The 22,221-nt window shown below is 42.5% G+C and overlaps 2 protein-coding genes across 3 annotated transcripts in view; both read right to left on the minus strand.

Moving 5' to 3' along the window:
* rasgef1ba (RasGEF domain family, member 1Ba) overlaps positions 1-22,221 on the minus strand; it is a 129,144-nt gene that overhangs the window by 15,364 nt on the left and 91,559 nt on the right. Inside the window, exons 1-5 of one of the 2 annotated variants that reach the window (XM_026186877.1) lie at positions 12,985-13,297; positions 5,875-6,057; positions 5,640-5,762; positions 5,312-5,449; positions 143-358 (exon numbers count right to left, since the gene is read on the minus strand). In XM_026186877.1, the coding sequence (XP_026042662.1) occupies positions 143-358; positions 5,312-5,449; positions 5,640-5,762; positions 5,875-6,051 (654 nt within the window). In that variant the 5' untranslated portion in view covers positions 6,052-6,057; positions 12,985-13,297. Of the gene's footprint in view, positions 1-142; positions 359-5,311; positions 5,450-5,639; positions 5,763-5,874; positions 6,058-12,984; positions 13,298-22,221 lie in introns of those variants that run through there. The other variant, XM_026186876.1, reaches the window with a different exon arrangement.
* LOC113033255 (uncharacterized) lies at positions 18,275-22,083 on the minus strand. Its single transcript, XM_026186880.1, has 3 exons — positions 21,950-22,083; positions 20,444-21,085; positions 18,275-19,177 (listed from the first exon to the last, which is right to left on the minus strand). The coding sequence occupies exons 1-3, from the start codon at positions 21,996-21,998 to the stop codon at positions 18,675-18,677; spliced, it is 1,194 nt and encodes a 397-aa protein (XP_026042665.1). The 5' UTR covers positions 21,999-22,083; the 3' UTR covers positions 18,275-18,674.

Consider the following 22,221-nt stretch of genomic DNA (forward strand, 5'->3'; position numbering starts at 1 on the left):
GATATCGATCTGGCCTGCTTCTCTTTGACTTCTGTGTGTGTCTCAGTGATGCGGTTTCAGACTGCTCCTTGGAAGGTCACATTTAGAGCTTACTTCAAAATAAATGACATTTAAACAGATTTTTAAGAACTGCTTCTCTTACCAGCTCTATGTGTGTGAGCTGCTGGGCGACGGTAAAGGGGTCATTGCAGATAGACAGCAGGTCTCTCTGTATGGCTGCCTGAGGCTTCGCTTTTAGAACCGTGAGCCTCTCAGCCGCAGTGGCGTTGATTTTGCCCAGCGCCTCCTCGTACTGGCTGAGCACCGTCAACCTCCTGATGAGGCCCTGGCTCATCTGGCTGACTGCCTTCCTGTAAATCTGTGAGGAGAAAGAAGGAAATCTGTTTGCTGGAACTCAGTTTTAGGTTAGTATGCCATCTGCCAGGAACTTTAGCTTTACTAGCATCTTCAGAAACAGTACTGGGTATCATATGAAGCTTGTTTTCACATTAAAGAACACCCAACTCTTAACCTTGTACTTTAACTTTGCTTGTTTTGCGTTTCAGGGTGGTGCAGGTGATGAAAGATGCAAGTTCACAGTCCAGAGCCACAGAACAGCCATCAAAGTGTAAATTGCAGAAAAATGAGCCTTTTTTCATTTACTACAATATCAATCACAATGTTACACAAAATTCTTCCTGCCAGGTTTATTAATAATTCTCATCAGCTCACGGGGAATAGGGCAGGGGACTCTTGGCTTACTGGCTGAGAGGTCATCTTATTTTGAAACTTTCCTGTGACTCAAACAGGCCACGATTAGATAACAGTTTCCTCTCTGCTCCACTTTAGCATAGAAGTTGTATAAGACGGCCGGTCGAGGGAAAGAGAACATGTGTATCTGATTTTGTGTATGATGAGAAGGCAGAATGATCCCAAGAACCCCTTCACGGCCACATCTCTCATCTCTGAACTTTCTGCCAATTCAGCCTCCAGAATCTGGGATCTACAACAAGACCAAGTTCAACAGGGGTGGGAAAGAACACCCAAGCTTTATAATGGATGTGGAGGGCTGGATGTCTAAACAGCAATCAAGTATGACGAGTCTGTGCTGCACTCAGACATTGGGGATAAAAATGAGCGGGCTTTCATCGCTCTGCTGGAAACAGTCAAGGCGGGACCTTTTTCTGAAATTCCCTTCCCAGGGCGCAACTAATGCATCTGTTTGTGGGTGATGTGGCTGTGATAGGTGCAATGACACATGAAGAGACACATTCATGTGTCAGCCAATCAGCTGTGGCTCTGTGGACACTGCAGTTTTTGGCAAGGGGTGATTGCCAGAATGAAAAATGAAACTGCAGAGAGAAAAATCAGGTTTTATGTACGAGTGCTGTGCTGTAGATTCTCAACAAACAGTGAAAAATGCCAAAATCCGATTTTTGATAGTTGCCAATTGTTTCTAGATCGATGCTTACAGTTTGAAGACATTAATTAGTTCCAAACTTTAAAAAAAATTGTCTGAACAGGAAAAGAAAGAATTTGTTGCAAAACAAACATTAAGATTCATTAGTTGCACACTTACACTCAGTCCTCTCTCACACACTGCAATAAACCCGGCTGATAAACACTGTATTAACTCTGCTAATGCTTGACCGTGCTCCTGCACAGTTGGACAACAGCGAGACATGCCACCAGTGAAAATCCACTTCACAGTGAACCATCTGCCGTAGCTTCTGTCCCCACCACAAACAGAGGACAGGCCAGGGTCGGGTAAATATAGTCTCGGATCTTGGAGACAACGGCATGCGTCACATTTCTAAGCAGAGGAAGTCACATTTGCTCACCCCAACTTTTGGCGTTACGACCGAGTGAGCCTAGCAGTGGCATGCGATTCCCTTCACCGTCAACACTGGCAGCAGTCCTGAGGTGGCAGACGACTGCTCAGTGCAAGTCGACACTTCTGAGCACATGGCTGGGTTATGCCATCATATCACTAGAGGTCCTGTTATTCTTGGCTGACTGGTGTCATTTCCTGTGGAGCACCACCTGACCCAAAGCAAAGGCCCGACTGTTTTTAGACGTTCATTCAACCAGAACTAATGAGCAGAGTAAAAGGTGTACTGGGCCGGATTGTTTTAAACTACAAACATGCGCATGGTGCCAAGTCACGATGCGGCAGAAGTAGCTCTCAGCCAACTAAACGAGACCTCCCTGGTGTTCAGCATTAATCTGTGAAGTCGGCATAATCCGTGTGCGAGTGAATCGAGTTTAACACAAGTGAGATGTTTCATGGTTTCATGTCTTTAATGTTAGAACTTGAATTTAGTCTTTTATAAAAACCAGTTTTTAAAAGTGTGCTTGCATTATTTCAAGGTGCCTGGTGTCGTATTTGTTAATGTTGAACATAGATGAAAACTGATTCTCCCCATTCAGGAGAAACTGATACTCCAACATTGTTGCCTTTGAGTTCCTTTGTTATCTTTGATACAATGCACAGTTTAGAGGTGAGAGTGAATTACAATATGATACCATGCAATAATCAGAATCAGATTTTCACTATGCAATGGTTGTGGCCAATGAAGATATCGGTCCCATTGTCTGTTTAAGCTTCTTATGCAAAGATTCTTGCAGTACCAACTTCACAATGGTGCAAAGCACACCTGCCTCCATCTGAATATTCAGTTTCTCCAGGTATGTCAGGCACCTCGTGTGTCTAAATCATGTGAGAGCTACTAAAAATCTATCAAAATTACCATAAAAACGTAGCATGCAAAATAAAAACTGCACATTTTCAGGTCAAGAACTGTGCACCAGTAAGCGAGTTCAGATCGAGATCACAGCGTCAGTTTTTTTCCTTAGCTGCAGCTTCCCTGTATATCCAACCACGTCCATAATGACAGTCTTACTACAGAGATCAAGGTCTGGGAATGTTCAGAGTGTGGTCTGGACATAAGTCTGACCAGATGTTCAGGACATCTATTCTGGACTCTCTTCCCAGAGCACTGTGGTTGACTCGCCAAAGAACCAGCACCCAACTCTAAACTTCAGACGTGCTTATGCTAAAGCATTTATGTTTTGAATTTCAAACCTGATTTGGAGCCTTCATGTTTAGTTTTGTTTCACACTTTCTCCAAATCAGATCTATTCAAAGCCCCATCCCGAGAAGCACTTCCCACAATTTAAACAGCTGTATTTCCTGGAAATGTCCTGCGGTGTTCACACTACCAAAAATAAGGTGTCATCCTTTCTCACCACGGGGGGAATATCTATGGACACATGAATAAACAACTGTTCAACTCGACTCCTTTCCCCTAACATTTATTTGGTGCAACGTGTGCACCCGGGGCATCAAAGCTTCCCTGAGAACGATTCACTCAGAGGACTGTTGTTGGTCAGGCTTTGCACACCATGCTTACATGACATTTGAGTTTATCTTCATGATATTCGGATACTATTGCTTTGTCAGTACAAAACATGCTGTATTGTAAACCCGATCAATCTTTCTCAACGAAATTATTAAGTCAACAAGTTCATTCCTAGTTGATAACATCTCATAAACTACATTTCCCGCAAGGTCTAAGGACACAAAGGCAGGTACTGGATATGCAGGGGAACTCCTGGAAAGATTATTTAAAAACAGACTTAAAATAGACTCGTTTGGAAAAGAAATTGAAAGTAAAGTGTGCATTATTGCGTAATTCACCCATAGCGTGCCAATGGTTTCTCTTTATCTAGTTTAACTGTATTTGCCAGTAGAGATAATGTTTCATTTTGGTCTTAACTGACTAGCAGCAAATAGTACCTCTCATTTTTATTTTTATTTTTGTTAAATATACCAAGCATGGTATTATTTCAGGTAAAAGTTCCTGGGAATCTTCACCTAATGCCTGTTTCCCCCGAAGCTAGAATCAATTTCAACTATCAAAAATATCCACAGAGGTTTGGTGTTAACGCCAGCTGCAGCCAATCTAGTGTGAAATCAAAAGATGTTTGCATGACCGTCAAAACAGTGCGTGTTTATAAGAATGTCTATGAGTGTGTGTACTGCTGTCGACCCTGGGTAAGTTTCCATGGGGGTGGGTGGAGGATCTGGAAAGCTGTAAATGTGTCCAAGTGTCATGTGAGGTTGAATTGATTTCTAGATAAAGTCAGGATCAATACTTGTCCTCGCACCATCAATGAGTCCTGTGGAGCCTGATTAAAAAAGTGGGGGTGCGTGTTTTTCTTGTCTTGAGTGCTAAAGAGGGGGCGGGGGGGGGGGGGGGGGGGGGGGGTTCTCTTCTTCATCACTATCTGGTCCTGACAAGCTGCTGCTGCAACAACTAAAACATCCAAAAATACACACACTTAGTTTGTGTGTGCCACTTTCCCGAGCAAAAGGAATGACTCAAACAATCAGCACGTGCACTGGAAGAATCCAGTCTGATGAGGACTAATATCATTAATTGTTCAGACCAAAGAAAATTTAACTGGGAACATGAGACGGTGACATGGAAGGATAGGAGCACGAGTTACGAAGCACAGTAAACTTGACGAATCATCATGGGACCTTTTTTTAATAATCATCATGAGGGAAACATCTTTCAGTGAATCCCTGCATGAAACAAACTGTCCCACAGGACAAATGATCTACATTAGCATAGCTCTGCAGTTTCGAAGCTCTGTAAATATGAGTGCTTGCCAAGTGCAAGCACTCATATTTGAGAGACATATTAACCTGTCATGGTTCACGTGGGGGGCTTTCACCTCTAAATTTCCATTTTGCCTCCTGCTAGTACTTTAGCTTATGCTAGCACTTCCTTTCATAACATACATAGCATGAGTCACTGCTTGTCAAAACAACGTTTCTATATCTAAATGTGTAAAGTCGGAGGGTCAGCACGTACCCCAAAGATAACAGAGGGTACGGGACAAAAAACTGTTCAAGCCTACTAAAAACAGGCTGCAGCAAGGCTAAAGGCGCACTGAGCCGGTGACATTCAGCTCTGCTGCAGAGGAACAATCCAAATGCTGCCTAAGAAGGAGCACTGCAGGGATGACAAAAAACCCACCTAGGCCATAAACAATGGGGCTTTTCTCTCTCAACCGATCCGGGCTCAAAAGTGCTTTGTTGCCAGAGATACCCCCACTCCACCTCCCTCCGCTGCTATCTGCAAAAAATCTGCCTGCGCCTGTAGCTTTACTGCACGTGCAGTCTACTAAACAGCACTGCACTATTGGTGATAACACCTAAAACTAAACATATTATCTAATCAGCAGGTCATTTGCTACTTGACTGATCTAGAAAACCCCTTTTGCTGCGTGTCGTGGTGAGTGGAAATGAAGAAAGACTGACCTCGTCTCCGCTGGCAAGCCGGTGGGTCAGCTCTTTCAGGCTCCGCATCATCCTCTCATCCCTAAAGTCATATGGGAAGGTTTCTGTCCACTCTGTCAGCAGCTGGAGGATTTTGGGAGCAATCTTCCTGACTCTCATCTGAAAATGCAGGTGAAATATGTACTTAGGAAGGGTGAAAGAATATCCTAGTTTAATACGATTTTTGAGTCCTGTTAGAACTCAATATTTCACTGACTTTTAATGCCATTGTTCGAAACTGAACATAGCAGTGATGGTGTTTTTTTTTTAAATAGAAGTCATGCTTTTAACCCCGTTCCCCCCAGCATACCTTATCAGCTTGGGGATCGCCAAGCCGCTGCTGCTCCGTGCACAGGTGACACACTTTGGACATCAGTTCATAAGGATGGATGAAGAGGCGAGAACTGAGCAGGAAGGTGAAGATGTATGTCCTCTGTTGAGATAAAAGACACATTTATTAAATAACAAAAATTATGATTTGATTCTTAAAGCTTGAATTAAAAATATATATTTAGCATTTGAAAGCATCACAATGCAACACTCACATCTGGATGATAGTCCACAGTTGGGACCAAGTGGTGAATGAGGGCCTCCAGAGACCCGGACACCAGGTTGTTATCATTATAATAAAGGCCGGGGTAGCCTTCCTCCTTGGTCTGGTACAGGTTCTTGTTATAGCTGCCACTGTTCAGCTGCCCTGTGAATGGTGGTGTCTGAGGCATCGTGTCCTGTGCAAACAAAGAGGACAAACACAGGAAGAGTGAGACGGTGCTTTTTAGATATTTAACCACGATTGCTGATGCAGGTCCAGACGGATCCGAAATAGCTCCCAGACGCAAACGCGGACAGCAAAAGGTTTGTTTGGGAAATGGTTTGGACACAGTCGACACCCTTTTCCTCCTCTGGACTTTTTAAGGTTTCTGGTTTGTGGTTTGAGTTTATTTGGATGTACAAATGGACGACTGAGAGAAAAGAAGAAATAAAAGAGCTGAAAAACAAAATTAGGGTTGGACAGGACACGAGGATGATGGAGTCTTATGAGTCATTTGGATGACAAGATAACAGGAACACACAGCTGGCAGACAGTTTGTTCAGTTTTGACCCCGCTAAGCTTTACAGGAAGCTGAACTCTTAACCCTCACAGGATTAGGCCTTTGTTCTATATGACCACAACATTACTATGCAGATAATGTGCATCACCTCCAGTCCAGTAAGCAGCAACATCTAATGCCGGCGCTAACGACTGAAAACAAACGAGGGTTTAAGCTTTCATGAGATAATTACAAAATATTGGTAATTCAAAAGGTCTTCTGACTCAACTCCTAAGCGGGTGGTATTAAAGGAAGCTCTGCATCTATGCTGGAAGAGAAATAAAACGGAAAACACACTTAAAAACATGTAAGAGCTTGTGAGAGTCCTCACACCGGAGAATCCAGAGACTTCTTTTTTAATCCTGAAAGCACATTGTATGATCACATTGTCTGTTAACTTCCGACCCTGCCATGTGAATGTGCGTGACTAAAAGCAAGAAGGAGACTGTGTGTGTTGAAGAGGGCAGAATAGATCATTATGCAGGGCAGGACACGATACAGAGAGGGGCACACGTGTTCTCTGGAGCAAAGGCAGTGAGAGGTTAGGTGTCAAATCTGCCTTTTCATAGCTGAAGGAGAAACAAAACTGTCCCAAACTGGATTCATATCAACCTATTCCCATAAACACTGGACTGAATTATACTTTGCATTACTTTTTAAATTTGTTTTGACATTTTACATTCCAAAACTTTGGTGCTTTTTCTTGCATGAAAAAGGAGTGCATTAAGCACTGCTGCCAGTAGTAATTTGCAGTTCACTTACGGAATAACAGTTCAGTTATACACCTCATGACTTCCTCCATGGAAAACTCTCCAGGTGCATGCAGGTCAGCAGCAGCACAGACATGTCAGAGGGAGAGGTGAGAAATTCTGCAGCTTACCTGCGACTGCTACAGCAACAAGTCTTGGTTTGTTGATCTAGCAGTCAAATACCCTTTTAACACTCTCAAGGCAGGCTTGCAGATTTGCAACAGTTAAAAGCTAACAACCTGATTACCCCACATACATATTTTATGAGTTTTTTTTACTCAGAAGTACCACTGCAGGTATTCTTTTGTGCATTAGCAACAAAAACTTAATTTGAGCCTGAGAGGGTTAAAGAACTGAGGATGATTTTTAAAAACTCCTCAGTCTCGCATTTAAAATTCAAGTCAGCTTCCACAAAGAGAACAAAACCCTCACGTACACGTTCCTCTGCAGTTTACCAGCCTCCTGACCTCTGAACCTGGCTCCGTCCCATGCCAGGCAGACTTACGGCTGAGGATACACAATGAGTCTTTTCACACTTGTGTGTGTGGCGAGGTGGGGGTTGGAGGGGGGGGGTTAGTGCAAGGTCCAACAATCCCACCTCCATATACCTTCACACCCCTGCCGCCTTGACAATATGCTGCCCCGTGGCTGCCTGCCGAGCCAGGAAGCCTTCAAGGCTGACGCAGTGCAGCGCTGGCAGGGAAGGAGATGCCAGGAGGTATAAATTGCACCTGCCCCACACACTGGCACAAACAGTTCGAGTGAGTTTAAGGTTTTGTTGGCCTGTGGAGGCAACCTGATTTACAGACTGTCTTACAAAAAGGGAAAACATCAGCTGATCCAACCAAGTGGTGAATTAAAGAAGGGGGGGGGGGGGGGGGGGAAATCACAAGACACAGTCCTGTTTGCTCTGACACAGATACCAAAACATTCAATTTATTCATGAGCACACACGAAGCTCCCACCCAGCCGAGTCTGCCTCTTTCACACACGCCCTCCACATCTCCATAATGCACGTGTGCACACACCCACCACAGCCATTATTCAGCCAGACAACCATGGCCATTTCCATGAGAATGGTGCGTGTGTAGAGTCGGGGCACAGCGGCCCGAGCATCTGCTGCACCATGTGGCTTCCCCACAAGAGAGGGACATCACGAGTGTGATGGAGGGAGAAAAAGGGCTATCCTCACTCAGTTCTGGGATCTTCAAATAGTCCACTGTGGTTTTCTACTGAGCCAAAGCGCTATTTCTCTAGCAGCAATACAGCACGGGCACAGTTGCAGTTTCTCAGAGATGTCGCAGATGCAGAGTGTCCGCAAGGCAGCCATGAATGCTCCACTGGGGTTAAGCTGAAGGGCACATCAACAGCAGCAGGTGATCTAGTGCTGAGAACACGAGTCTTTCACTTTTCCCAGCTGGGATCTGAACAGCCAACACCCTGATCTCAAGTGTGCTCTCCTAACCACTGAAGTTAGAGACGTCTGCTGCACAGAGAAAAGATAAATCATCATGTGCAAGGGAGCATCATGGACCATATGAAAGTGTATTTATTTTCTAAATGACTAATGTGAAGAATTAATCATCAGCCACACAGATCCACTTTTCTTTGCAGATTAACTTTACAGATTCAAACGTGCAGGGAAAATTGAGGCGATATCTCTGCCAGTATCTGATGACCAGAGTTTTGGGATTTGATTTGAATTAATTTACAGAGGCCCTGTTTTCAGAAGACAGTGCAACAACTGGGTTTAATAGTGAGCTATAACACTGCAACAAGTTGTTCTGAGCTTCAGGACTTTTACATCACTCGTCCTCTCTGATGTCTCCGAGCACAATTTGGATTAATCTCATGCTGCCAGGGACAGGTGGGGTTCTTTGAAGATAAAGGTGGTCTCTTATACAAAGAAAGAAAAAAAAAAACATGCATCGAGGACACGGTGAGATCAGATGCTGTACAGAGTCCTTTTCCTTAATCTCTCGGTCTCATATCAGAGCAGGATTTGTGCCTAGCAGCAAATATAGGTCAGAGTGTTTGAAATCTTATTTTGGAACATTCTTCCGATTTTTCCAGTCTGGAGATCTTGCTTGTTCTTTTTCAACACTTCTTAAAAGACGTTTTAGCAGCATTACAACTACCTTTTTACTCAGATTAGAGCCACTTTCAATCAACTGCAATATAATAACCCCGCCCACACACACACCAGCTGTCGCCTTCACCAGAATCCTAAAAAAAGCATATGATGTTTGCAAGCTCTGACAGCTGAGGCAGAGAGATTTACATGTCTTCCAGGTGTCACGTGCAGTCGTAGTAGTAGTAGCAGGAGTGGTGGTAGCAGGCTGAGGGGGACCACATGTCGAGTCCTCAGGCTCTGACAAAAACAAACTCTTAGCACGTTGCTGTTGGTTTATCCTGGCCACCGGCCGGGGCGGCAGCTGAAGATAAACAAGCAAAATGCCACAATTCGCCTCCGTGAGAGGGGCTGGGGGTTGTTTAGGTTGGATGGGTGGTTTTAATTAGAGCCTGACTGGTTGTTTGTGTGCAAAGCCATCTGCCTCGATGTGTAAAAGAAGTCTGGTTTGGGCTTAAAGTGGATTTAAAAACTGAAGGAAATTCACACTCTTGGTTTTTTCTAATCATTTAACAGTTAAAAGATGGTTGAAGAGAGAGAAAGAGCACACCCACAGACTTTGAGCTTTGCCAGTCTTTGTCTTTTTAAACACATCAGAGTAAAGATGATCACTTGACAGAGTGTCTAAGACGACAGGCTGGTTAAAGCGCAGACTCAGCACTGCCTTGTGATAACCTGCTGCTCCTGCAACATTTCTCCAAACTGAAAGAAGTGACCAAAAATGAAACTTAAGGACTTTTATAATATATTGTTAATGTGCAGGAGGCCATGACTCACTGAAAGCTTAATAAAATGTTATTTTTCTCTCTTCCCTTTGCCACGTGGGGACATTTGGAAGCACAGAGGGTCAGCATTTAAAAAACCTCCCCAGGCAAATGTCATATAAGAAGCAAAACTCCAGCATTCGTTTGAGATTACCTTCAGGCTGCAGACCCAACGATGACGCGGGCTTGCAGGTAATTTTGTCGCCAAAACGCACGGGTGGGGCTGCTCCCCAGAGGGAGAATGATGCAGTCTGCTCTCTCAAAACACAGGCTATCAAAGAAGCGACGGGGGCTCTTCCCACCCTACACATGCTTTTAATGACTGCTTGTGATGAGAGTCCATCAGCAGTGCAGAGATCGTACAGAAAAAAAGCCTCCGCACTTCACTCCCATAGTTCTTAAGCTGAACTCAAGGAAACAGACGTGTTCCCCGTTTAGGCACCCCAGTGTGCTCTACCTGAGAAATTTCTCAGGAGTCAGACAGTCCATACGACTATTTAGAAGTACACAGGTCATGCAATAAAGCAGTGAGATCTGTCGTTACCCTTAAATGTGCAACAGCAATGAGGCAGAAAAGTGGGACCCACATAAATGAAATACTGAAGAGAAAAAAGGATTTTCCCCCCCTTTTTAAGAAAAACGGGCACAAAGTACAACAGTATGGCAGTAAAGGGAACGCAATGCAGCCACCAAGACACTTTAAGGCAGTAAATCAACAGCCCCCACCTCCCCCCACTGTGTAAACACTGAAAGGCATGAGGAATCTCACTCATCCATGGCTCGAGGAAATGAGGGTGAGAGATAGCTGCAGAGTGGCTGGGCACGGGAGAGTGGAGTGGAATAGTGGAAGTTATCTAAATAAGGCCGGCTCATTGGTTGTGTTGTTTGAAGCCAGAGTGTGGTCAACAGTACTTCAAATTAAAGTAAGTTCAGGAATTTGAAGCAAAAATGTAAGTGTTCCAGACCACTGGAATGAAAAGGTAGGACCAAAACAAACCAGATACGGCTGTGATGTGGAAACATTATCTCAGAAATAAGGAGACGAGGTTAGAGAGACTCCAAGAACTCTGGGTTATTTCATGGTCTTGGTCTTAACTTGTCAATGTGACTTGCCATGCCATTTTTGCTCTTGGAGGTTAGCAAAAACAGCCATAACTGGTGTGATTAACATGTAATAGCAGCCATTAAAAAAGCTCCTTGACCCTGATATTCCTGCTGGCTGAGCTAAAATTGTATGAACTATTATAACTGCAAACACGTCCTATCAGAGGGTGAGCCACACTCCTCCATCTACCCAGCAGCAGTACATCAACATATAACGTGCAGCCACTAACAGCTATGTCACCTCTCTTGAGTGTTTTCACACCAGTGTTGAGTGCTGGGATATAAGCTGAGAGGGAGATGTTTGCAGCTGTTGCTCCGAGTGGTAAAAATCACAGGTTCCATAAGGGACTCTGTCACCTGGCCTTATCGGTCCTCAGCAGTGCCATGAATCCTTCCACCGCTGCAGACACCAACACGGAGGGAACCCCCTGACAGCAGAAACGGTGCCCCTACAGCTGCTACTTCTGAATTTTACTCCAAATCTTTAGGATCTGATGGTAAAGTCTTAAAACGTCAGCAGCAGCTCCATGGCAGGGCTGTCTGTTCTTGATGAAAGAGTGAACACCGATTCCTGTGTACTGGTCTGGTTTGCAAGTACTGAGATCATCTTTTGAAATTCAGAAGATGCCAGATTGGTTGGTCCGATCATCAGGATCAGGACCTGCTTCACATTTAAACATTGTTCAAACAGTAGTTTCATGTTTTCTGTCACAGTTCAACCATATTGAACCTGTTCAGCCATTATACCCATGACAACCAGGCAGCTGTAACTGTAGCAAAGAAGACTGTGATAAGATGAAATATTCCATCATATATTTTGTTGAATTTTAGCTCCTTACTTATTGATCTTTGAACTTATAAAACTAGAGGCGACCCAGGTTTAGGAAGCAGTCTGTAAACACAGCTAAGGTGAAGCTATGAAGACAGCTTATAATTCACAAAGATCTGCTGAGGTACATGTGATTACATTTACCTTTTAATGGCCACTTGTGTGAAATGCAGCCCTCCTGCCGCCTCAGCACCCTTATTTCACGAGAGGAAACTTCCCATTTCGCCCCAGTGCATCTGTTTTTCTGCATTTGCTTCACATCAAGCAAATCCCACCACAACCCCATTCCAGAGTACAGTAGCAAACATGTAATCCGCAGTAACAATAACTCATTCAAGGGCTTCCAGGAGGCACTCTCACATTTTTAGCGTCCTGCCAAATAACCAATAAACGGATTTACCTTGTCAGCACATTAAGGAAACTCCAACTCATGCTCCTAATACAAAGCAGTGGCACGAAAAACCAAGCGCAGCAGGCCAGGGTGACCCAGGAGAGATGCGGGATTAACTTCACTGATCCCTCACCGTCTCGCAAAGGAGAGGCAGGGAGAGAGGAATCCTCTTAGCCAGAAGGTAGTGGGGGTTAAAAATAGCCCGCCATTGACACCGATTTCAGAAATCCAATTTTTGGGGCAGGTCTTTGGGTCAATTAAGCAAAATTAAAAATCCAGAAATAGCTCCTTAGTAAAGCCTGTCAATTTGGGTATTACTGCCCACGGTTGTTTTTTGTAATAGTAGGATAAAGTCAATATAGGCGCACTAATATTGGGGAAAAGGTGCTAAAGGAACACAACAAAACCAAAGTGCAATGTTGATATTCACAGATCATTTAGGAATAGAGTCGCAAAGCATCAACTCATTCAGATTCACGTTTGGCTGGAAATAAAGTGCGCTCTTTCACCACCTGCGCGCATTTTGGACACGTCGGGTCTGCAGAATAACATTCAACAACCAAAAAACTGTGCGGCTGTAAACACGCACAACTCACCTCAACAAGCCGTAATCCAGGTACAAACTCTTTGGTATCTCTCCTCTGAAAATAAGCGAAAACAACCTCTGATTTCTCCTTTCACATGCGCGCAGAGCAGACGGTCAATCCCAGCAGTTCCTCCTGGCTCCGGACACTCAGTGCACCATTATTCAGGTGCAAACGCGAAAGGGAACAAAAAATGTGTATTCCCGCTTTCACAGCGCCAACGGGATCAAGTCAGCTCCAAGAACAAGTCGTCTAAATGAAGCAGTGCTGACTCTGTCTCTCCTCTGCAGCATTCACTCGTGTCTGAGCTCCAGAGCCGCGAGCAGCCTGAAGACCTCACAGCGAGGGAGAGGCGGCAGCCAATCAGAGAAGAGAAGCGCCCCCTCCCTGCCTGGTCTCATCTCTTGTTTTCAATTTCATTTCTCTTTCCCTTTCTCATTTTAGCTTTGCTGTATTTACAGAAATTTCCGATGAAGCCATTCCCTTTCAAAGGAAACTCCGGATAATATGGACTGTGGTTCTAGAAACGGGAGCATATTTAAATAGAGACGAGTAAAGATTTCAACCAAGAAGTTTACGCATCAATAAAAAACTAAACAATTAAAAACAACATTAGATTAATTTTATGCAGGGCTATGATTATGGTGTAATTCTGAAAGTGACTTTAAGGGTTTGTTTTAGGTTGTTTTTATTGAATCCATGAGCTCACTGATTTTATGAAATGAGTAATGCAAGCAATTTTTTTTTTATTAAATTTGCTTCTGCTTTGAGCTGCAGCTGTAACTTTAGCACACTAATGATGACAGCTCTAGCATACTCATGTTTAGAACTTGTAATGGTTACCATGTTAGAATGGCAACATCTAAAGAAGACAATAAACACGGTAAAGACACCAAAGAAGTCCCAGTCTGTCCATCCAGTTACACATCTGGTGCCTAAACATACACATTTAAACATCTGCTAACTTCAGTTGTTTTTCCTAGATAGATGGTGTTTCATGTTTATCGTGGGTTTTCAAGGGTTTTGATTTCAGTAAAGAAAAAAAAAATACTACAAGCAAATTTACAGCATTCAATTTCAGGTATGAACCCAGCAGCAGCAGGACAATCACAATGCTAACATTTTATTAGCAAAAGCTGCTTCCCTTTCAAAATAATGAAAGAATGTAGTGTTATAACGCAGAACATATATACCATTGATATTGTATTTACAAAAACTTCTTTTTAAAAATTATTTTTTGTTTTTATAGAGTTTTTATATAGAGAAAAGTGTGAAAACCACTAAAGGGAACTGACTTACTTTGACTTACTTGGCTCTGGTGAACATGAATTTATAGCTTTAATCAGCAAAGCCCATTGTTAGTTAGACCTTTAAAAAACACAAGTAAAATACAGTAAAAAAAAAAAAAAGAAAGAAAGAAAGAAAGAAAGAAAAGATTAATACAATAAATAAGTGGCTAAACAGAAAACTTAAAAAACAAGAAACATTTTATTTAGAACCGGTGTAAATAATTTTATCTATTCAGCTCCAATGTTACGTTCAACATATGTCGTCCATGTGTAACCCAGCAGTCACCAAATTTTGTTTAAGTACTAAATACAGAATGGAGACTTTGAAAAAGCGCCACACAGCAGCGTTCACAGTGTTTACTCTCATAGTTTAGCTGTTAGCATGGTAACATTTCGTCATAGAGGAGGACCAAAGTCATTAGTGGCATTGTAAAGCGCTTTGGGTGCCTTGAAAAGCGCTATATAAATCCAATCCATTATTATTATTATTATTATTATTATTATTATTATTATTATTAACATTTATAGTAGAGAGTGAGAAAAATTCAGGAGGTTAAATAATCAGAAAGATTCAGTGTGTGGGGGCCACACACTGATTATTGCTAAAAAATGTTCATAACACTCCATCGAATGCTGACGTCAGACTGCTTGAAATTTTCTGGATGATAATTTGGCCACTGGGTCAAACTGGGAACTCTGGTACACTTGACATAATCTTTTCTAATCCACTATTAAAGAATAAAAGCCCATATTTTGGATCCGATCCTTATTTTGCGTTGTTTTTGTGCTGTTATCACACCTGTAGTCTCAACACAGTGAACCCAGCATGATAATTGAGTCCATCTACTGTCAAACCCACCAACTCAAACTGCAATCCCTAGTTTCAAACTCTATGTGACAACAATTACAGTAATAAAGAAATGACTAAACTTGGGCTACCTGTACTGTCCTGATTAAATTATAGGACTTTATTAGTAGAAATAAAGAATTGTAGAAGCAGGAAGAAACTGAACTTTCCAGCTGCTTTTTTTTTGTCTTCAGTCATACAAAAAGTCCCGTTTAGCTCCTCAAACCAGCACTGGCGCTCTCTTATTTGTCCACACAACTCAAGATGACAACTGTTTCTAAGTGGGTGAGACATAAAAGGAAGCTGCCTTTTGTAGCAAAATTAAACATTTTGGTTTGCATTATTATGTGGAAAGCTGCTATATTAGATTTCTTTGAAAAAAAAAGGGGAAAAATGGATCCGTATTAAATGAAATAAACATGCAAACCACAATCGTTAAGTGACAACTGTATTAAATCCTTTGATGCTGTGTTCTCTGGCAAACTCTAATCTTGGCAATGCCGCCGTGTTCTCTCTTATGAGATAGAGGGGCCATTGTAAGTGTATTCTAATATTGTATTTTTAGTTATTACTCTTTGGTCCAACTAGACACATCAATTAAATACAAATTTTTTTGCATCAATGAAAGCCCGACTGGAGGCAGAATTGGGAGCACGGTACAAGTGAACCTTTAAATGACTCATTTTCTTCCCTTATATCTGCAGAAAATATGTTATCGTCTAACAAAACTGATTTTTGACTGATATTTATTTGTTCAGAAGCTTCCTTAATGTTCCTATAAGCTTTAAACAACAGCAGGCTGATTACATTTCTCCCTGCAGTCAGGCCGATGAACATACAGAACCATGAGTCATGCAAAGATGATGCACTGATTGATAGTTTAGTCTGAGAAATCTGTACTGGATGACTTTCTCCACATGTCAGAACAGAGTAATAAGCCCTGGTACAATAACAGCAAATCATCCCAAATCTCATCAACATCCACTTGTATTACGTAATCCAGGATTAGCGCAGATTTATGTATATGCACTAATCTGGCTTTTCTCTCGCTTAAATGACTGCATAGAGATCAGGCCTGAAGTCACTGTGGGGAAGACCACGAGGCACAAATGAAATGCAGGAAGTAATGCTCAGTTGGTTTTTATTTAACTGAAACTTCCATGTATTTGGGGCGCATTTGTTCCTCATGCTGTAAACTGCAATAAAAATGAAATAAATCACCAAGAAAACAACCTTTGAATAAGTTGTTTGTGTGTTTTATGAAGGCCTGCTCTGTGACAAAGAGGAAAGCAGATGAGATTAGAGGCTGTCCTGTTAAGGAGCACGAGAGAAAACTAGACTTTATTTTCATATTTTTTACATCATGTGACCACAACCAACCAGGTGCTTTATTAGTGTGACAGTTTGTGCAGCTTCACATGCACGAAGGTCTGCTTTGGCCCAAGAGATGGAAATTTAGTAATGAGAAGGTGAACGTGAGGATCTGGGTGGTCTGCAACACGTTACGAATCCTGCGATGTAGTCGGAAATATTTACATGGTTATATGTTAGATTTGGTATTTAGGACGTAATAGTCAAATATACAGTGTTTCCTTTAAATGCAACTTTTAAAAATTTCCAAAACTGAAGAATATACACACACATACTTATATGAAGTACAATAGACACTACTACTTGTCCATAGTGTGTGAAACTACCCGTTCATCTGTAAGAATATATCATCATAGCCTGTGGCTCAGTTATCACAGAGCGTATGCTTTTATACTGATGACAAAGAATAAAGGTCACAAGGAAGTTGTGTTGGATAAAAACGAGCAATAAGACCTATAAATGTTCTTAATTAAGTTCACTTATTGGGGATTATGCAGCAGGATTATAATGTAATGGTGGGTCATGCTAGTCCACAGATGGGTGTGGCTTATTCTTTATTAACACAAACATCAGGTTTTAACAGACAGGTGGGATGGGTCTGTTTGTTTTGGCAGTTTTTGTTTCACTTTATCCGTTTACAATAAGGAAGATATCATCAGTAAGTATTCCAGTGGTTGGGTTTTCCCAGCCAAACCAGTATTGATTACAATCTGGTTCATACATGTCAAAAGGAAGTGGGGCTTTTTCATTTTAACTTGTTCACACCCCTTCAGGGTAGACAATGCTGAATGCCTGAGTGAAAAATTTCCAGTTTGTCTATTCAGGTAAGAATCAGCATGGAGCGAGCCACAGCCTGGAGGTTTAATAAAAATGTCTCCCATGAGTGTGAGAAAATTGCCGAGTGTTGCAGGAAGACAATATACACCACAGCAACGAAGAAACTCGAAGCCTGGAGTCTCGGAGCTGCGCTAAAGGTCTTAGCGGGGGTAACATCCAGGCTGACATGCTGGGTATGAAATGTTCCCGCGGAGACGTAAATAAACAGACTTCACTGTATGTTTGTGCTAGTTTCCCAAAATAGCTTCAACACTGAGCATCAAACACAGGCGTCAGGAATGTACAGTAAACTGTTTGCCTCTTTCTGTCACCCCCCCCACTGAAGCAGCCAGGTCACAGCCCTGCATCCTGCTAATGGACCGCAGGGACAAACTGAGTAAACACTGAAGGAATCAAACCTGCGACTCTCTCATCGCATCTGCCCTTTGACTTTAGTCTGTTATGGTCATCTATTACCGCTAAGCTGTCAATGCTGTTTATTTTTAATGACTTTTTCATGTAACAGAAGCAAGTTTGATATGAATGGAGATCTGATGTGCTGTCACACAGCATGGACAACATCTCATACTTGCAACTTATTGCACAGTTATTGCAAAAGCTGTGATTTAATTATTCATCTGTTTATCATTTTCATCTGGATTAGAAACAGGAGTCACTTTTTAATGTGGTATGTTGGAAAATTTCTATTAATACTACAATTCACACACACATATAATCCTGTACACTGACTTAAATATTTTGATTTGATTTTGCTGTTGTTGTTTCAAGGTTGGTTCACATTGCTTCAAAAGTAAGAGAGGTTATTTGTATGAACAGTTAAGCTTTGATCTAGATCCAAGGACGCCACCACTGAACCCAAACACGCTGAAGATGATGCCGACTGATTCTTACTTTGGCTCAACAGTTGCGATAAATAACTGAAACAAGTCACTTGTGAAAAACACATTTCAGTCGAAACTGGTTGAAAAATATACACTTTTAATTTCTGTGAAAGTGCATCGAAACAACTCTGTAACATTTGGCGAAATTCACTGACATCGCAGAAATCCCCTCAGCAATGTGACTGCAAAAACAAGAAGAAATTCCTCTTTTACACTTCAACTGTAGTTTCCTCTTTTTTGGATTTCTGGGCCTTTAAATGTCAAAGTAACAGTAGCAGTCATATTATTCTCACAGACTTTCCGCTTCTTTTTTTTTGGAAGTGGGGGGGGGGGTATCTGTGCACTTGGCTCAACTAAAATCTCCCACTCAGGATTCGGGCTGGCCTGACTGTGGGAGCTTGCCTCATTGCTAATGTTATTTGTGTCCACCTGAGAAGAAATATCAGTCCGCACTTTGGGTCAGCCACTGTAAAACTCCTATCTCCTGTCTTTGTTAGTATGGTTTGGAGCAGCCTGTCCCCCTGCTAAAGTCCGGCTGCCCTCACAGCTACACCCCTGCTGTTTGCTCAGATTGGTGAGGAGCTCCAGGACTCTAATCTCGTGCTCCATGCGAGCTTTCTCCCTCCTCTCCTCCCTCTCAGCCGTCTCCCTCTGCCGCCGTTCCTCCCTTTGCAGCCACTGGGCCAGGAGCTCCTGGTGCCATCGGGCGTGCTCCTGCCTTTGACTCTCCAGCTGCACCAGCAAGCTCCGGGTCTCAGAGACCAGCTGCTGGAAGCACTCTGACAGGTGCTTAAGGACAGGTTCGAGACAGGAAGGTGCAGGGTGATGGTCGGCAGAGGCAGGGAGGATGTTGGGGTTTATATCTGGAGGTGCTGGGAGAGGAGAAGCAGTGGACTGGGTAAGAGTGGGAGCAGGAGGAGCAGGCAGAGGTAGGACCAAATGTGGAGAAGGAGTGCTTGAGCTATTTTCCACTGTTGTACCTGCAAATCAGGATATAAAACAATACATGCATGGTGTTATTAATGACAGGATTGATTAATAGACCACAAATATTTTCACAATTGTTTGGTTATTAGCATGAAGTCTGTCTCAACTTTAAACATTCAGCCTGTTATAACTCAAGTGCACTCAGAGGGAACAAGTGTCCTTCTCCTCCTCAAAGCTTTATGTTTTGAGCCTGTAGAAAGAGGCTTTCCAGACCTGTTCAGGTCAGAGTACAACAATAATACCACATGGGAAAAATATAATAGAATATAAAGAGTTATGTAGTCGAGGAATTTCACCAAGGAGGTTAAAACCTCATTTGAAGACTTGAATTAGCATCATTTGAAGCACAAACTGCTGCGCATGTCTGGTGGGAGGGGCTTAGAACAGAGCAAACACAGCTACAGGCTTTTTTCGGACACTTTCGAAGAGCAAAAAAAAAAAAAGTATCATGCTTTATTGCTAGTGATACCTGAAAGACTCCATATTGCTAAGAACCAAAAAAAATATGTTCTCGCTTTTTATGGAACCCACTAACTCAAGAATGTCACTCCCACATTCAACATCCAAGTTCCGACGTATCTGGAACAAAGCATCTCTCATTTCAAATCCTGGTGATTCTTTAGCCCTTTCTGGGTCTATCACACCACAGCTGTGCCATATGTCATCAACGATAATACTGGGATGAATGATTACTTGACATTTAAAAGTGTCACGCTGCAACATCATTTATATAGCCTTCCCAAGCCCAGGCATATCTGACACTGAGAGCAACATGTCTGCTTTCATTGATGATTTAGAACTAAATATTTAGCTACTTAACTGACCTCAAATAAAGCACGACACTGCAAAATATGCAGGGAAATAACACACTCGAGGCAAAACATCTGAGGCAAAAGCAAAACACCAACACAACCAGGCTATAAAGGACGATATAGTAGGTGGTGATGTGTGACCAAAAGTAATTACTCTACTGAGCATCGCCATCAGTAGCAGTACTGCAAAAGAAGGATGAAAAATGCCCTTCATTTACTGACACTTCGAAGTGCTGTGGCCTGCAAGCTACAAGAATCAATAAAGCATTTTTTCCCTACATTGTTAAAACCATTATCACAAATCTTCTTGAAATATCCAGATAAAATTTTGAGGATCTATCTCCGACCCGTACTGTTTAAACAAAATGTAAAAATCTTCTTGACTTTAGCTCCTAAAATAAGATAAATGTGTCTTGTTTACATTATTATTTCAGTAACAGTACATACCGTTAATATTCGGGTGGATGGCTGTCTCCAGATAAACTTCGTGGTGCCTGTCCCTCGGATGCTGTGAGAATCCCGTGTCGCTGTACTCTAACTCATCCACCGACTCTTCTCTGTGCTCTACCTTTACCTCAGAGTCCAGCTGACAGCCTGCTCTCTCCTCTAAAGAGCTTAAATTTTGCCTCATTGAATTCCCCAGAGAGCCACAATGGTGTCCACTTATGTTTGTACTGGAATTTAAATCCGAGGTAAAACTCCCTGTCCCATCAGTGGAGTCAAAGTGGCCCTCTGACACCTGTTGGTGTGAAACAAAATGAGACCCTCCTTCCCCTCCCCCTGTCCTTCGGCCCAGCACCGCATCCATCTCGGCAAAGTATTTAAAAGTGCACGGCTGCGAGCTGTCCATGCTTCTCTGCAGTTTGGCTCTCACGTAGTTAGCCTTGAGAGTTTTGACTCGAAGCCGGCACTGGTGGGGACTCCGAGAGAAACCCATTTCACTCATGCGAGCTGAGAGGTGTTTGAAGACATGCCGGTTTCTGAGGTTTTCAGCCAAAGTCTTCTGGACTCGCTCATCGCTCCAGGCGCAGAGGAGCACCTGAGTTTCCTCCGCCGTCCAGTTAACCGAACGCTCTGCCTCTCGTTTCCCTGCACATGTACAATACAGATTTATTTTTTCATTGTTGAAAAGTGAAAACACTTGTGAGCTAGCTTATTAGGTGCATGTAGGGGAAATAACATTCTATATTTTAATACTGACTGAATACGATAAATGAAATGAGTGATGGCACTTTATTATATAGTAGTATAATAGAGGGCCTGTACAGTGCTGCTGTTACAAGTATCCCAGCTTTGGGATGATAGAGTTTGGTGTGTATGTCTGACATTTGGATCAACAGTGGTTTGGTCCTGACTCACACAGCTAGATTAAATGATACTGATCTGATCTCTCCAGTTCTACATTGTCCTATGTTTACTACACTGTTAGCAGAAAGGCTAACAGCACTTTGCATCTTTAATTTGTATGTTTGCAGCAGTTTTTCACTTAACTGCAAACTATGTTAACTGACACAACAGGACTGGAGAGCTCCAGCAAAGACACTGTCCCTGCACTTGTGGTAACATAGCTGTGTCACACCTGTCTCTGCAGCTAAGAACGAAGTGTGAGAGCCTTGCAGCTAAAACGCTCAGAATATGCCATCAAACGTATCAAGTGGACTTCATAATAAAGGATTATATTTGTAATCAGAAACTGGAAACCTGAGCAACCTGCTACCTGAAAACTGTCTGTTAGCAAACGTGCTTATGACATAGCAAGCGAAAGTCATTCAGCATTTTACTGACAGACAGCTCAACGGCTTTAAACGGACTTAAACTGAATCAAAGGGGACTCTCTGCTGTGTCACAGACTTCTCTAACGTGTGCAGCTAACAGCTAACTGAGCACATTTCAGCGGCTCTGCTTTCTGTTCAGCAGCGCAGTAAAGATGCCGGCGGGTTCACACGGTCTTACTCTTTGTTGTCGACACGGAGCTGGTCGAGATGATCATCGGGGGATTCATTTTGACGCGGTGCCCCAAATGTAAACATGAAAACACACACAGCGACACTTCTCTTCCGGTTAACGGAGTTCAATGTCTGACGTCATGACGTCGAGGAAATTTATCTTGGAGAAAAAACCCGAAAATAGTACATTTGGGTTTTTACATTACAAATGACTTCAACTGTTTGTATTTCTGTGTTAATTGTTTGTTTTAAATAAACAATGTACACAGAAAAATATCA

This window comes from Astatotilapia calliptera, chromosome 12, assembly GCF_900246225.1.
Source record: "Astatotilapia calliptera chromosome 12, fAstCal1.2, whole genome shotgun sequence".
NCBI classification, from domain to species: Eukaryota; Metazoa; Chordata; class Actinopteri; order Cichliformes; family Cichlidae; genus Astatotilapia; species Astatotilapia calliptera.

Bases quoted from the DNA above. Each gene is read 5' to 3' on its own strand.
- LOC113033255 (XM_026186880.1), bottom strand. From the start codon at position 21,998: ATGAATCCCCCGATGATCATCTCGACCAGCTCCGTGTCGACAACAAAG. The intron at 21,086-21,949 runs GTAAGACCGTGT...GTACATGTGCAG, and splicing joins CTCCGTGTCGACAACAAAGA to GGAAACGAGAGGCAGAGCGT. The intron at 19,178-20,443 runs GTATGTACTGTT...CCTGATTTGCAG, and splicing joins CATCCACCCGAATATTAACG to GTACAACAGTGGAAAATAGC.